The 12554-nt window shown below is 54.1% G+C and overlaps 1 protein-coding gene across 2 annotated transcripts in view; it reads right to left on the minus strand.

The window, feature by feature from the left end:
- ECE1 (endothelin converting enzyme 1) overlaps nt 1–12554 on the minus strand; it is a 112583-nt gene that overhangs the window by 24099 nt on the left and 75930 nt on the right. For both annotated transcript variants that reach the window (XM_042952095.1, XM_042952094.1), the window contains exons 5-8: nt 8268–8389; nt 6405–6551; nt 5251–5316; nt 4024–4215 (exon numbers count right to left, since the gene is read on the minus strand). In XM_042952095.1, the coding sequence (XP_042808029.1) occupies nt 4024–4215; nt 5251–5316; nt 6405–6551; nt 8268–8389 (527 nt within the window). The remainder of the gene's footprint in view (nt 1–4023; nt 4216–5250; nt 5317–6404; nt 6552–8267; nt 8390–12554) is intronic.

The raw sequence follows: 12554 nt of genomic DNA on the forward strand, positions 1-12554 counted from the left end.
TGAAGGATAATAAATTCTGTTCTCTGTTCCCTTGCAAAAGGGCAGAACTGAAGACAAAGGCTGCAGGAGACACATTACAATCGGCCTTCATATGGTAAAATCAATCAATAATGTACAATGTAAAATCAATCTACAACATCAGATGAACCTATAACCTGTTGGTAACTACCTACGATACCCTCAGTGAGAAAGCAGTCATAAAGCCCTCCCCTTAACAGATGCTGACTTTGCAGATGAGCTAAGGTGACCTTTCTGAGTTCACGTAGTTAGCTAGTGTGTTCAGGTCTAAAATCTAGGCTCCCTCGTCTCTCCGGTTTCAAAGGGCAACTCAGCTCTTGGGGAATAAGGACCTCCGAGGACAGAAGAGGGCAGCTCCCACAGGCAGCGGTGTGCCAGCTCTTAGAGGGCAGGGAGGCGATTCATAGTGGCATCAGGACCTACCACAAACTCCCTCGGTGGTTTTTGTCAGAGATGCTCTAGACAGGATTCCAAAGAGGCGTGCCCGGCGGGCTCCCACACATCCCTGCCCACCCGACTCCAAGAGGAGACACGGATCAGAGTCCTCACCATGAACTTGTTCTGGGACCTCAAGCCGTTCTGTAGCTTTTCTCTAAAATGGCCCCCCCAACACAAATATAAATACAAATAAAATGGGGACAACATTCTGCACCCCCCCCCCCCCACCTCACCGTGGTTGGTTGCTCTGTACCTCATGGGGATGGCCTGCTCTTTAAACCTGAGCTGCCTTTCTCCCTAGCTTGTCCATTAACTCTTTCTCTCTGGCAAGAATCCCCTAGGCAGGTAACCTCTGGGGCTTCTCTTTAACAATTTCTGTGGCTGCAAAACTGGGAGGTGTCCAGGTGAGACGGTCAAATAGGGCTCAACGCTTAGAGACACCTGCCTGCATGATCTGCTGGCAAAGACGCCTGGGAAATTCACCAGGTTTACAAAATGTCATTGTTTACACAATGAACGAGAGCTTCACAAACTGCAGGAGACTGGAACATTCTAATCAGGGTACAGACATCAGGTGGTGATAAATCCCTGTGCACTTGACACACGCCTGTTTCGTCTGGGAGAGCAGGTGTTCCGTGCAAGCAAATTCCCATAACTCCAGATAAGGTGTGTGTTGAACAGAATTTTCACATTTTCAATCTTGCTTTAGTGAACGCCTAACTTAAACATGTGTGCCTAGATCTGTATCCATAGAGACGGCTGTTTTAACCGACCGGGACATTCCACTTGTGACTCAAATCCTTTGGGGCACACCAGTCAGCTCTATTTTCCAAACCTGCAGCCAAAGAGTACTGCTGGTCACCAACCAGCCAGCTCAAGTAGGCTTGCAAAATAAGAGAGAAAAGGAAGATGCTATCAGACATGATCTCAGCTGGAGAATTTAGAGCAGAGGACAGGACTCATGCTCAAACAACTTTTTCTTATTTTTAATTTTTAAGTTTATTTATTTTGAGAGAGAGAGAGAGCGCAAGCAGGGGAGGGGCAGAGAGGGAGAGAGACAGAATCCCAAGAAGGCTTCATGCTGTTAGCGCAGAGCCCGGTGCGGGGCTCGAATTCATGCAACTGTGAGATCACAACCTGAGCTGAAACCAAGAGTCGGACGCTTAACCAACTGAGCCACCCAGGCACCCCTCAAACAACTTCTGATATGGAAGGTCTTAGAAAGGAATGAGAAGGGCCTCAGGCCCCCAGAGAAGGAACAGAAGGATGTCTGATTCGTGGCTCTGAATTCAGACTCTGATGGGGGCTGGCCTGGAACCACTCTATTCTGGTGGGGTTAGCCTGGACACATACTGTGAAGGCTGGCACACCTTTCCCTGAGTCACCTGGGGTGTAGGAAGAAAACCAAATTTCCAGCTACCAGGGAATAGCAAGGCATTCTCTGTCCAAGGCTGGAATAAATCAAATTGGTTTAGTGTTAGAGACGTGGGCTGGCATCATCAACAACAAAGGAATAACACGAATAATGATTACTACAGTACATTTGAATTGTGCACATGAGCTTACAAAATGAAATCTCATCCTTTGCCTCATCTCATCCTCTTAAACCCTGTGGGCAGGCCAGGAAGAGATTCTTTTGGAGGATACTAGGTTTCAGGGCTCCAGGACTTAATCTTTAAATGCTAGACATAATTTTTTAATATGCACACATGCCCTGTTCCCCTGGGAGACACTCCAGAGTTTTCAATTTGTTCTCAAAGAACTCTGTGACTAAAGAACCAGTCCACCTTATGGGGACAGGGGCTGCCTCTCATTTGTCTCTTGTGTTCTGGAATAAAGCAGGTGTGAATGAGTGAGGAAGGAAACAAAGGCTCACATGGGGGTCTTGCGACTTGCCCAAGGTCACACAGCTCCTAGTGGGGCTGGGCCAGAGCAGTCTTCTGACTCCAAGCCCAGGGCCTGTACCTTTGCTAAAGTCCTCCCCTACGTGGAGGGCTCTGCAGCAGCGGGGGAGGAAAAGCCTTTCCTGTCTTGCTCGAAGATCAGAGCAAAAGCAATGTTATAAGGTGCCCTGGGGTAGAGCCCGGAAGCCACGCTGGGGCAGATGTGCTCAGGGCTACTGTGTCTCCTCTGCTTCCCTGGGGGTGGTCGGTTGGCATTATGGCCACCGTGGGGGGCTGGGCTGCTGCTGAGGCCCTTCTTGCGTTGAGAAGCGGACAGCTGGAGCAAACCAAATCACTGCACAGACAGCATCTCCGTTGACCTCCGGACCTCAGAGTGGCAACACGGTGCCAGATGGTCCCCGACACAGGCTGCTGATCTCTGTAACAACTCATGCACACCACTCACCCCGATGCCAGCTCCTCCGGGGACCCGAAGGGCAGCTGGCACCCAGAAGAGACTCTCTCACCTTCATCCCCAGCTTTGCCTGGGCTGTATCTCCACCTGGGACACCCTGTCGGCCTGGTGCTGCTCTTGCCCACACATCCCACTCACCTTCCCTGACTTCCCCCTACTCGGGTCCTAGTGCCCTCCTTCTTTCACCCAGAGCACTCAGCAGGGAGTCTGGGACTGCTTCCTGGTTGGTGTTCCTCTCTACCCTGGAAGTAGAGAGCAAGGCCCTGACGGTGGCCTTATACCTGTCAGAGCAAGGAATGGAGGGTGAAAAAGGGTAGGGACCGAGGTGTTCTTTCTGAAAAGAGAGCGCATGAGCCAACTCCAATGGGTGGGCGGGACCTGGCTGGTCAAGGTAGACAAGGACGGAGGAGACATCTCGGTGCAACCCCTACACACTGGCCTAGTCACCCTCCCCAGCGGAGAAGCAGGCCTCACCGAGGCTTCCTAGGCAATGGCAGGAAACAGGAAGACTGGCCAAGGCCACCTGGCTCATTCCTCTGCGACCCTGGGGACCTGGGATAAAGCCAGACGCCAACACATGGTGAACTGGGAAGACGGAACTGGCAGTCAACTCACCACCTGCAAGCCTCAAGGAGCCACCAGGGGGCAGCCTTCAGCAGAGGGGCCACTTGCTTTCCAATGGGTTACACCAGGTGACAGAGAGAAACCCCCTCTCACCTCCAGGAGGTTGCCAGGGATCGTGGTCAAGAACAGATGCCATGAGCCACGCGTGAGTCCAATGTCCAGCTCCCCTGGCACTCAGGGAGCCTCAGGGACTTGAACATGTCACTTAACCTCCTGGCTTGGAAAAGGGAGAAGTGACTACAGAACCCACCTCTCAGGTCTATTGTTTGCTGTATATACACCAGGCTCGATGTGACTGGGGCTTGAGCATGGAAATGCCCAATCAGTGTGAGCTATTATCGTTATGACCACAGAGCCTCCCCAGGTAAATGCTGTTGTTACAGAAAAGCTGTGTGGCCTTCAGCAGATAACTTAGCCTCTCTGAGCCTCGGTTTTCCCATCTGTGAACTGGGGTGACAACCATCCTTGCTCCTTAGGGTTGTTCTGGGGACCTGATGAAGTGGGTATAAAAGCCTCAGCCCAGCACCCTACGTCCTGAAGCCCTGCACCTCCCCTGGGCTCCACGTCAACCGGAGCTCACGTTACCTGCAATTCGGCGGCTGTCACTTTGTGGTAGATGAGCTCCTCGTCCCGGCGCTTCTCCTGGGGGATGGTGATGTTGGCCAGTGCCGTCTCAAAGTCCAGAATCTGTTGCATCTGGGGCCGGATGGTGGCCTCGTCCCCTCCACCCAGCAGCTTCCCCAGCTGGACCATGTAGTTCAGGTATCCCGTCAGCACCTGTGGGCCCAGCACCCGCAGTCTATCAGTCGTGTCACCTGCTGCACGCTGGACACGGGTGGCGGGTGGGGCAGGGCCAGCCCAGTGCGGGAAGTCCGCAGACCGGCTGCCCACGGAACTCGGGACGAAGCCCTCAGGTGCTCGAGTGGGTGGGGGACCCTGCTGTTCCCCACCCACACTCCCGCTCGGACACCCATCACGGGAAAGCTACCCACAGACCATCCTTCGGTTCTTACAACACACTTTTTCTGAGCTGCCCTCCTCTACCATGTCCCCAGATCCAAATTAGGTTCCCGTGTTCGACTTTCTCAGCTCACCCTTGAGCTATCACAATTTGTCATTATGCCTCCAACTGGGTGGTTAGTTCATTAACGTCTGCCTCCCCTGCTAGACTCTAAGCGGGGACCATGACTGTCTCAGTCCCCACTCTCCCCCCAGCATCAGGCACTTGGTAGGTGCACGCCCAATACAAGTGGGCAGGATGAATGGAGACATGATGAACCACAGACGAGGTTTCTCCGGGACATCATGAGAGGCATGGGTTTTGGAGTTAGCTGGTCTGGATGTGAATCTCAGCCTCACCCCTCTGTGACCTTGGGCGGGTCACTTAGCATCTCTGGGCCTTGCTCTCTCCTCTATAAAAGGCAAGGTAAAATAATACCCACATGGCAGATGAGGTGAATGAAGTTCAGAGACGTTCTGTATCTGCGGGGTTACTGGGGGGGCGGGGGAAGAGGTAAGTATATAAGAGGCTTAGCACCCACAGATGGCCATGGCCATTACTGCTGTCTCGCTCTACAGTGGGGACAAAAGACACCTGCCCATCCCCTGCCTATTGTGCCCACGATGCCTGAATGGGAAACAGCCAGTCTGTTTCTGCCAGGGACTGCCTATCATCCATCAGATAACTGATTCGTCAGTGCAACTCCAGCTTCAAAGACCCGCACAGGTGTGCTGTGGAGGGGACACTGAGAGGGTAAAACGTCACAGGGCGTGGGCTGGGAGCCACTCTCTCTGAAGAAGAAGCACACTCACCTTCTCGTTTTCAGTTTTGTTCAGGTAATAGTCCCTTGAGGGTAAGCCCAGGCCAGACTGGTCCACCTGGAGAGAAAGGCAGGAGTGAGAGGGGGTCTCCTGTCGCACATACACACCACCTGCTGTGGGGACAGCTGGCACATGGCAACACAGGACCGGCCTGGGTCCCAGCCAGAGCAGGAGCTGGTAGCGGAGGACCCCTCTGGGGTGGGGCCAGCCGGCGTGGGAACAGACACATGTCTGGCTGCATAGCTGCCCGGACACGGGGATTCTGGGCCCTTCCGAAGGGCTAGAGCCACCCTCCCTCTAAACAGCTCTTAGGCTTGGCATGGCGCTTCTACTTAATTAAACACTTCCCAAGACGGTGCAGTGGTTAAGACCCCTGTAGCCTTAGTCAAGTCACTGAACCTTTCTGGTCCTTAGTTCTTCGCATGGAAAATAGGGGAAATAATACCTAGCCCTCAGAGCTGGAATGAGGACTCCAAGGAGAGAGCCAGGGGAGGACATGCTGAGGGTCTGGCAGGTAGGGGAGGGTCAGTTCCTGACAGCAACTCTCAGAGCCTAGACGAGGTGTTGTTACAATTCGTTTGAGAAGGAAACTGCAGCTCAGAGCGGTTGAGGCACTTGCCCGAGGTCACATGCTGAGTGAGAGGCAGAACTGGATGGGAACTCGGCCTTCACGGCCCCCAGCCTGGGCTCCTCGCTTCCTCATCTGAGGGTGGGCAGATCAGGGCCGGGGCTTCCCTGGGGGTGCCGATACAAAGTCCAGGGCAGGCTCCGGCAGGAAGAGAGGGACTCCAAGCCATTCCAAGCAGAGCCACAAAGGGCGGAGGCTGAGGTGAGGGAACCGGGAGGTGGCTTTAGCTGTGTCCAGGAGTTGGCATCACTCTGGGGGCCCACGGTGACCGATCAGAACCCCGGAGACCCGTCTGTGCTACACTGACCCCACCTACCCGAGGACGGCAGCCTGCTCTTTCGTGACTTGTTGCCGACAAAAATCTCACGGTTCAGAGTCTCCAGAAATAATCCAGGCTCAGAAACCAGAGGCCTGTCGCCCAGGGCAAGTCTGCCCCTACTCCGGCCCTTGCAAAACTCAGAACAGGTTAAATGCAAAACATGCCCATTCGTCTTCCTGGGGACCCAGGCCAGCTCACCTGGATCACGTTGCTGTTGGAATTCTTGGAGTCGGCACTGACGTAGACAGAGAAGAAGGGAGACGTGCGGTAGTGGGAGGTGACCACCTGCAGGGTGTCCTGGAAGTTGTCCTTGTCCCAGGGGCCTGTGATGTTCCAGCCCCCTAGCTGCGGGCAGAGAGAGGGAAGGGGGAGGTGAAGAGGTGGCAGGAGACCCGGGTGTGAATTCTGCTCCTGCCACGGACTTGTCTCTGAGCCTCAAGAGCAAATGAAAGGGATGGTCTTCGTCGAGTGTCTGGCCAGCAACAGGAGACGCTGGGTGGAACGAGATTTGCCCTAAACGAGCGAGCAATGAATCCACGTGGCAGCTGCTCTCTTGGGGACGGGGATGGAAAGGAGACTTCTCCCACACCCTGTTCACTTTTTGAATACTGACTCATGTGGATTCACTTGTGCACAAAATTCAATTGTGCCTATGGAAAAAAAAAAGTCTGTATTTTTAAAAAGGTTGATAAAGCCATGGTCTCTTGTGTCTCTCAGAGCTTGGACTCTTTTTTTTTTTTTTTTTAAGTTTATTTATTTATTTATTTATTTATTTATTTATTTATTTAGAGCATGAGAGAGAGAATCCCAGGCAGGCTCCACACTGTCAGCGCAGAGCCCGACGCGGGGCTCAAACTCATGAACCGTGAGACCATGACCTGAGCCGAGGTCAGATGCCTAACCGACTGAGCCACCCAGGTGCCCCTGGGAGTTTTGTTTTCAAGTAGGCTCTATACCCAACACAGGGCTCAAACTCACGACCCCGAGATCAAGAGTCACATGCTCTACCAACTGAGCCAGCCAGGTGCCCCGGAGATGGGATTTTGTAACCTCCTCGGTGTCTCTGGCTTGGCACACACTGGCATGTGGGACCAGTGCCAGAGGGGAGGACTGTCTGGTCTCCGGTGTCCACAGCTCCCCATCCTGCTGCAATGACTTCTCAGAGCCAAGCCAGGAGGCGGGGCCCTGAGGGAGCATGAGACAGCTGGAAAACATCCATGGCCACCCTCTGTGGGTGTCAGGCAGCCTGGCCAGTCATAGGCAGCCCCTGCAGAGTCCATCCAAGGCTGACTGGGAGGTGCCCAGCAAGAAAGAGTCCTCCCCCGTGAGAGAATGGGAGGCCTGGGGTAACTGGGGCCCTCCTCACGGGGGAGGAGAGGGTTCTTCTTCTTCTTCTTCTTTTTTTTTTTTTAAGAGAGAGAAAGAGAGTGGGGAGAGGGGCAGAGGGAGAGAATCTGAAGCAGGTTTCACGCTCAGCACGGAGCTGACAAGGCTTGAGCCCACTACCTGGGATCACGACCCGAGCGGAAATCAAGAGTCAGACGCTCAACCAACTGAGCCACCCAGGTGCCCTGGGGCGGGGCGGGGAGGGGGTTCTGCTTCAGATCTGAGACTTTCAGTTGGTCCTTCTGGAACATACCCCTCTTCACAAAAACACACCCTCTGCGGAAAGGGAAGCAACAAGGTAGAGAAATGCTTTTTCTACAAATACGGCCCCCATCCCACACACAGATGCAGAGAGGCATACATACGTGTGGCACACATCCACAACAGGTGCTGACGCGTACCCTGACACAAATACAGATATCCCCACCCACAGAGACGCATGCGTACACATGAGCACGTGCACGCGCGCACACACACACACACACACACACACACACACACACACACCCAGACACACTTAGCCCCGACAGGTTCTACAGTCCAGCTGGGTGCGGTGGTTGGAGATGTGAGGTCGCCAGGCCCCAGTGGTACCTGCGAGCTGGGGTGGCAGCCAGAGGGGCGGAGGCAGGTGGCTCAGGCTGGAGGAGATCATGAGAGCCTGCTCCAAGAACTCACCTTCTCAATCAGCTCCATCAGGGGCTTGGCCTTAAGCTCCTCGATCCTGGTTTCATTCATACATGCACGGTAGTATACTTGGGCCTTCCTTTCTGCCTCGCTCACACTGGCTGTGGAATTTTCTGGAATGACAAGGGATAGCAGTTTGCAACACGCCCTCAGTTGCTCAGTGGGTAGCACTGAGGGAGTCCTTCTCAGAGCCTCGGTGTTCTCAGCTGTAAAAAGACCTAGGACTTCTCCCTGTCGGGTAGCCACAAAGACTCAGTCACAGCGGGTATATGACTGCCCCTGGGCAGATCCTGGGAAATGAGGTGCTTCCTAATTTTTGCTGAGTGCGAATAAGAAAAGCATACCATGTGTCTCCCTGTCTGCCAGGCAGGTTCGCAGACATGTCCCTAGGCTGGCAGCATGGGCCACCCAGAAGGACACCCTGCTTTCCCTGCTGGCTAACACGTGGCCCAGACACCCCCGCCTGGTGTGTGGGACAGAGGCCTGTCTTGGTTTTCAGATCCCAGATGACTTCTCTTGGGATAAAGCCTGGAGCTGAATGGAAGCTTCCAAGGCCTCATTCCCTAGGAGTTTCCGTCTCCCTTTCTCCCCTGAGGGTCCAGGCTGTTCATCAGATTTACAGTTCACGCAGAGTGCTTTTGCCGTGTCTCTTCCTAACTCAACAGTCAGCACCTCTATCCTTACACCGGGACGCCTGGGAGACCTTGGTCCCCCTCTCCCTGTCCTCAGTGTCCCGGTCCAGGAGCCGCCTGCCGAGGGCCACACTCCTGTACGTGCACCAGCACAGGGCAGGGCCCTGCTTATACCCAGGGAAGGTGACCACGTCCTGCTGTTCAGGTCGTGAAGGACCTACTACCTGCCGGAGCTCCCATGCCTGAGCCTTCATCTCAGAGCCCTGCTCCAGACAACGCCTGGGTCCCTGACCCCCTCAATTCTGTCTGTCCACTTTGCTGCCTCCCTGGGGAACCCCTTCCTCACTGCTCCACAGTCACCTTTCCTCATTTCAAATTCACTTCTCCTGGACCCAGAAACTCCTTCTCTTGCTTCCTTCAAAGACTCCCCCAAGCCCCACCTCCTCCATGAAGACTTTTCTGGTAGAACCTTATCCACTCATCCACTAAATAGATGCTAGATGCTCACTCTGTGCTAGGTACTGCACAAGCTTCGGGGACACAAAAGACAATGTCCCCGTCCCGGTGCTTCTTCCTTTCTAGTATGACGACACAGATAACAGACAAGAAAACACACGAAGAAAAACGTCCCCTTGGCCCCCTGTATGGGACACTGTCAAAATCCTACACGCTTCAAGGCCTCTCCCGGAGGCCATCTTTCCTGTGGAGCCTCTCTGGAGACGTTCTTTCATGAAGGCCCCAACATGGAGCACCTATTGAGTGCCAGGCACTGGGCTTGGCTCCAGTTTTACAGACATGAATAGGACCCAGGTAGTCTCTGCCTCCAGGGAGTTCATGGTCTAGTAGTGAACACAGCCAAGCAAAGAAATGACCGGGAGACACGGAGGTGCTTTGGTTAATGCAAATGGCTATGGAGCCCAAAGAAAATTCACACCCTTTGGTGGGGTGAGGTGGGGTCAGGGGGACTCTAGCTCTAAGCCAGTTCTTTTATTTATTTTTTATTAAAAATATTTTTTAGGGGCACCTGGGTGGCTCAGTCGGTTAAGCGTCCAACTTCAGCTCAGGTCATGATCTCACGGTTTGTGATTTTGAGCCCCGCGTCGGGCTCTGTGCTGACAGCTCGGAGCCTGGAGCCTGCTTCGGATCCTGTGTCTCCTCTCTCTGCCCCTCCCCAATTTGTGCTCTATCTCTCAAAAAATCAATAAGTGTAAAAAACAATAAAAAAATATTAAAAACAATTTTTTTAGTAGGCTCTACACCCACTGTGGGGCTCGAACTGACAACCCCTAGATCAGGTGTATGTTCCACGGACTAAGCCAGCCAGGCTCCCCGAGCTGGTTCTTTTAAAGGTAAGAAGTTATTCACCAGGTAGAAATGAGGGGAAAGAGCCTTGGGTTTGGATGGAATTGGAGAGTCTGGGGAAACACGAGAGGCACACAAGGGCATGCTATCTAGAGAAAAGATATCCATTTGGAGCGGCCTGTGGTGCAGGGGGCACCCGTCAGCTCCTGACTTGACTTCCAGCGTGGGTCACTTTGGCTCTCCCAGCCCTGTTGCAAAAGCCCACCTGCCCTCCCCCCAATTCTTACCATAACCAGCACCACGGTTTTCTCTGGTCAGAGAGCATCAACCCCCATCTTGCTGAAGTCAGGGTGATGGCCCTGAAGAGGGCATGGGACCAGCCTGAGCTAGTCTGAAGGGAGATGCAGAGACAGAACCCTGAGAGAGACAGTGGTCCAGGGGCCTGAGTGACGAGGGGCTGTGGAGGGTCCACACAGCCCTGGAAGCCACAGCCTGCCATGCCGCTGAAGCCTAGAAACACCTGCGCGTCCCTATTCCCTTCTGGAACACGAAAGGAAGCCTTCCGGAGGGGAGGGCAGAAATGGGGAGAGCTGGACCTCTCCCTGCTCCTCAGACTCAGGAAGCAGAACTTCAGGGAAAGCAAAAGGGGGGTGTCCACCCACCCCCCCAGAAGCCTTGTTTCTATGACAATGCCTCCCAGCAGCTGGGCTGTTAGAAGGGAAAGCAAAAGAATCATCATTGCTTGCCAGAGCCCGAAAGTAGCGTCTCATCTTCCATATGTGGCTCTGGCCGTGACCCTGAAATGCCAGGGTCGGTGATGGGGGAGTGTGCTCTGTGTACTCTGGCCAATGAGAGGGCCTGGCATCTCCCTCCCCTGCTGCACCAAGGCCACTGAGATAAGAGGCCCAAAGAAAGGCTCCGGAGGAACAGCCTGGCTGTGCTCATTCTAGAGAGTTCCAGGTGCCCATCTTTCTCTGCATTATCGCCAGGCGGACAGAATGTGTGCTTCAGGCACACACACCCTCCCGCTCTCCTTTGCTGAGAGGCTGCCCGTAATGAGTTCAAACTTCCTTCCTCTGAGCTCCACACCCTGGATCTCACATTCACTTGTTATTTCACAAATGTTTATTGAGTTCCTAAGGTTTGGTGGCTGCCGGGCTGGGGGGAGAGTGCAGCAGACCACGCGGATACGCGTCTGTCCAAAGAAGGCCTGTAGGCTGGTAGGTGAGACAGACAGCAATGAGATGATCACAAAGCATCTGACCGCACGGAGGGCAAACGCTGTGAGGACAGGAGGCCCTGAGAAAGGATGGCGGGGGAGGCCCCAGGGAACCCCTTGCCCGAACTCTGGGCTGAAGGCTGAGCTCAATGTGGCGGGGACACGGGGGCCTGTGCTTGGGCCGCTTCACCCACTAGTTTGCATCCTACTTGTCCGTTTCCTCGCCTGAACTCAGAGGAGGGCACAGAGTAGCCCCCAGCAGTATTTGCTGGGAGAACCGAGCCCAGTGTCTGTCTGATGAGGAAGGATGCCGTACCTGGGCGCCGAGAGGGCGATGAGGTCAGTGCCTGATGGAGACTGGCACAGGCAGGAAATGAGGCAGGTGTGGCAGGAAGGGCCAGGGGCACAGGCCTCACCAGGAATCGGCATTCACATCCCCTGTATTCCCACAGTGACACCGGCTGGGGCAGGAGCTCTGGGAGAAGGTCCAGCTCCTCCATGGCTCCCCCTGCCTCCCTCTGGTTCATGGAGCCCACTGGGACAACCCTCAGCACCCTCTCCCCTCTCCTCTCTTTCATCCTCTCCCGTGGGGCACGTATGACCTGGAAGGCACTGGGGAAACAGAGGTGAAGGCACTGGGGAAACAGAGGTGAAGCAAGACGGCCAGGTGGCAGGCCACTGCAACAGACGAGGTGAGCGATGGTGCGGGCTTGGGCTGGGGCGACAGCAGAGAAGGGGCGAGAAGCAGTTGGAGTATGAGAGAAAGAGGAGTCTCAGATGCCACTGCATTTCCTTGACCTGAGCAAGGGGTCGAGGGATGGGGAGGGGGATAAGCAGTTCGGTTTCCAACATTTTTAGCTGGAGACGGTCTAGTAGACGCTGAGGTGGAACCCTGGGTGTGGACTTTATAGAGCAAGTGTCTTGAACGACTCTGAGTTCAAATATACTCTGGAGCACACAAATCCCTTAAAACTGCCTATAAGGCTCTATGTCGCGCATTCTCAACAGGGACAATACTGCCCCCGAAGGGGGAGAGAATTAGCTCTTAGGGAGCAGAAATATCTTACGCTTTCACGTGTACATATAGTACATAAACTGTGAGTAGTAGTATCTCTTATATTCTTA

This window comes from Panthera leo, chromosome C1, assembly GCF_018350215.1.
Source record: "Panthera leo isolate Ple1 chromosome C1, P.leo_Ple1_pat1.1, whole genome shotgun sequence".
In the NCBI taxonomy this organism is placed as follows: Eukaryota; Metazoa; Chordata; class Mammalia; order Carnivora; family Felidae; genus Panthera; species Panthera leo.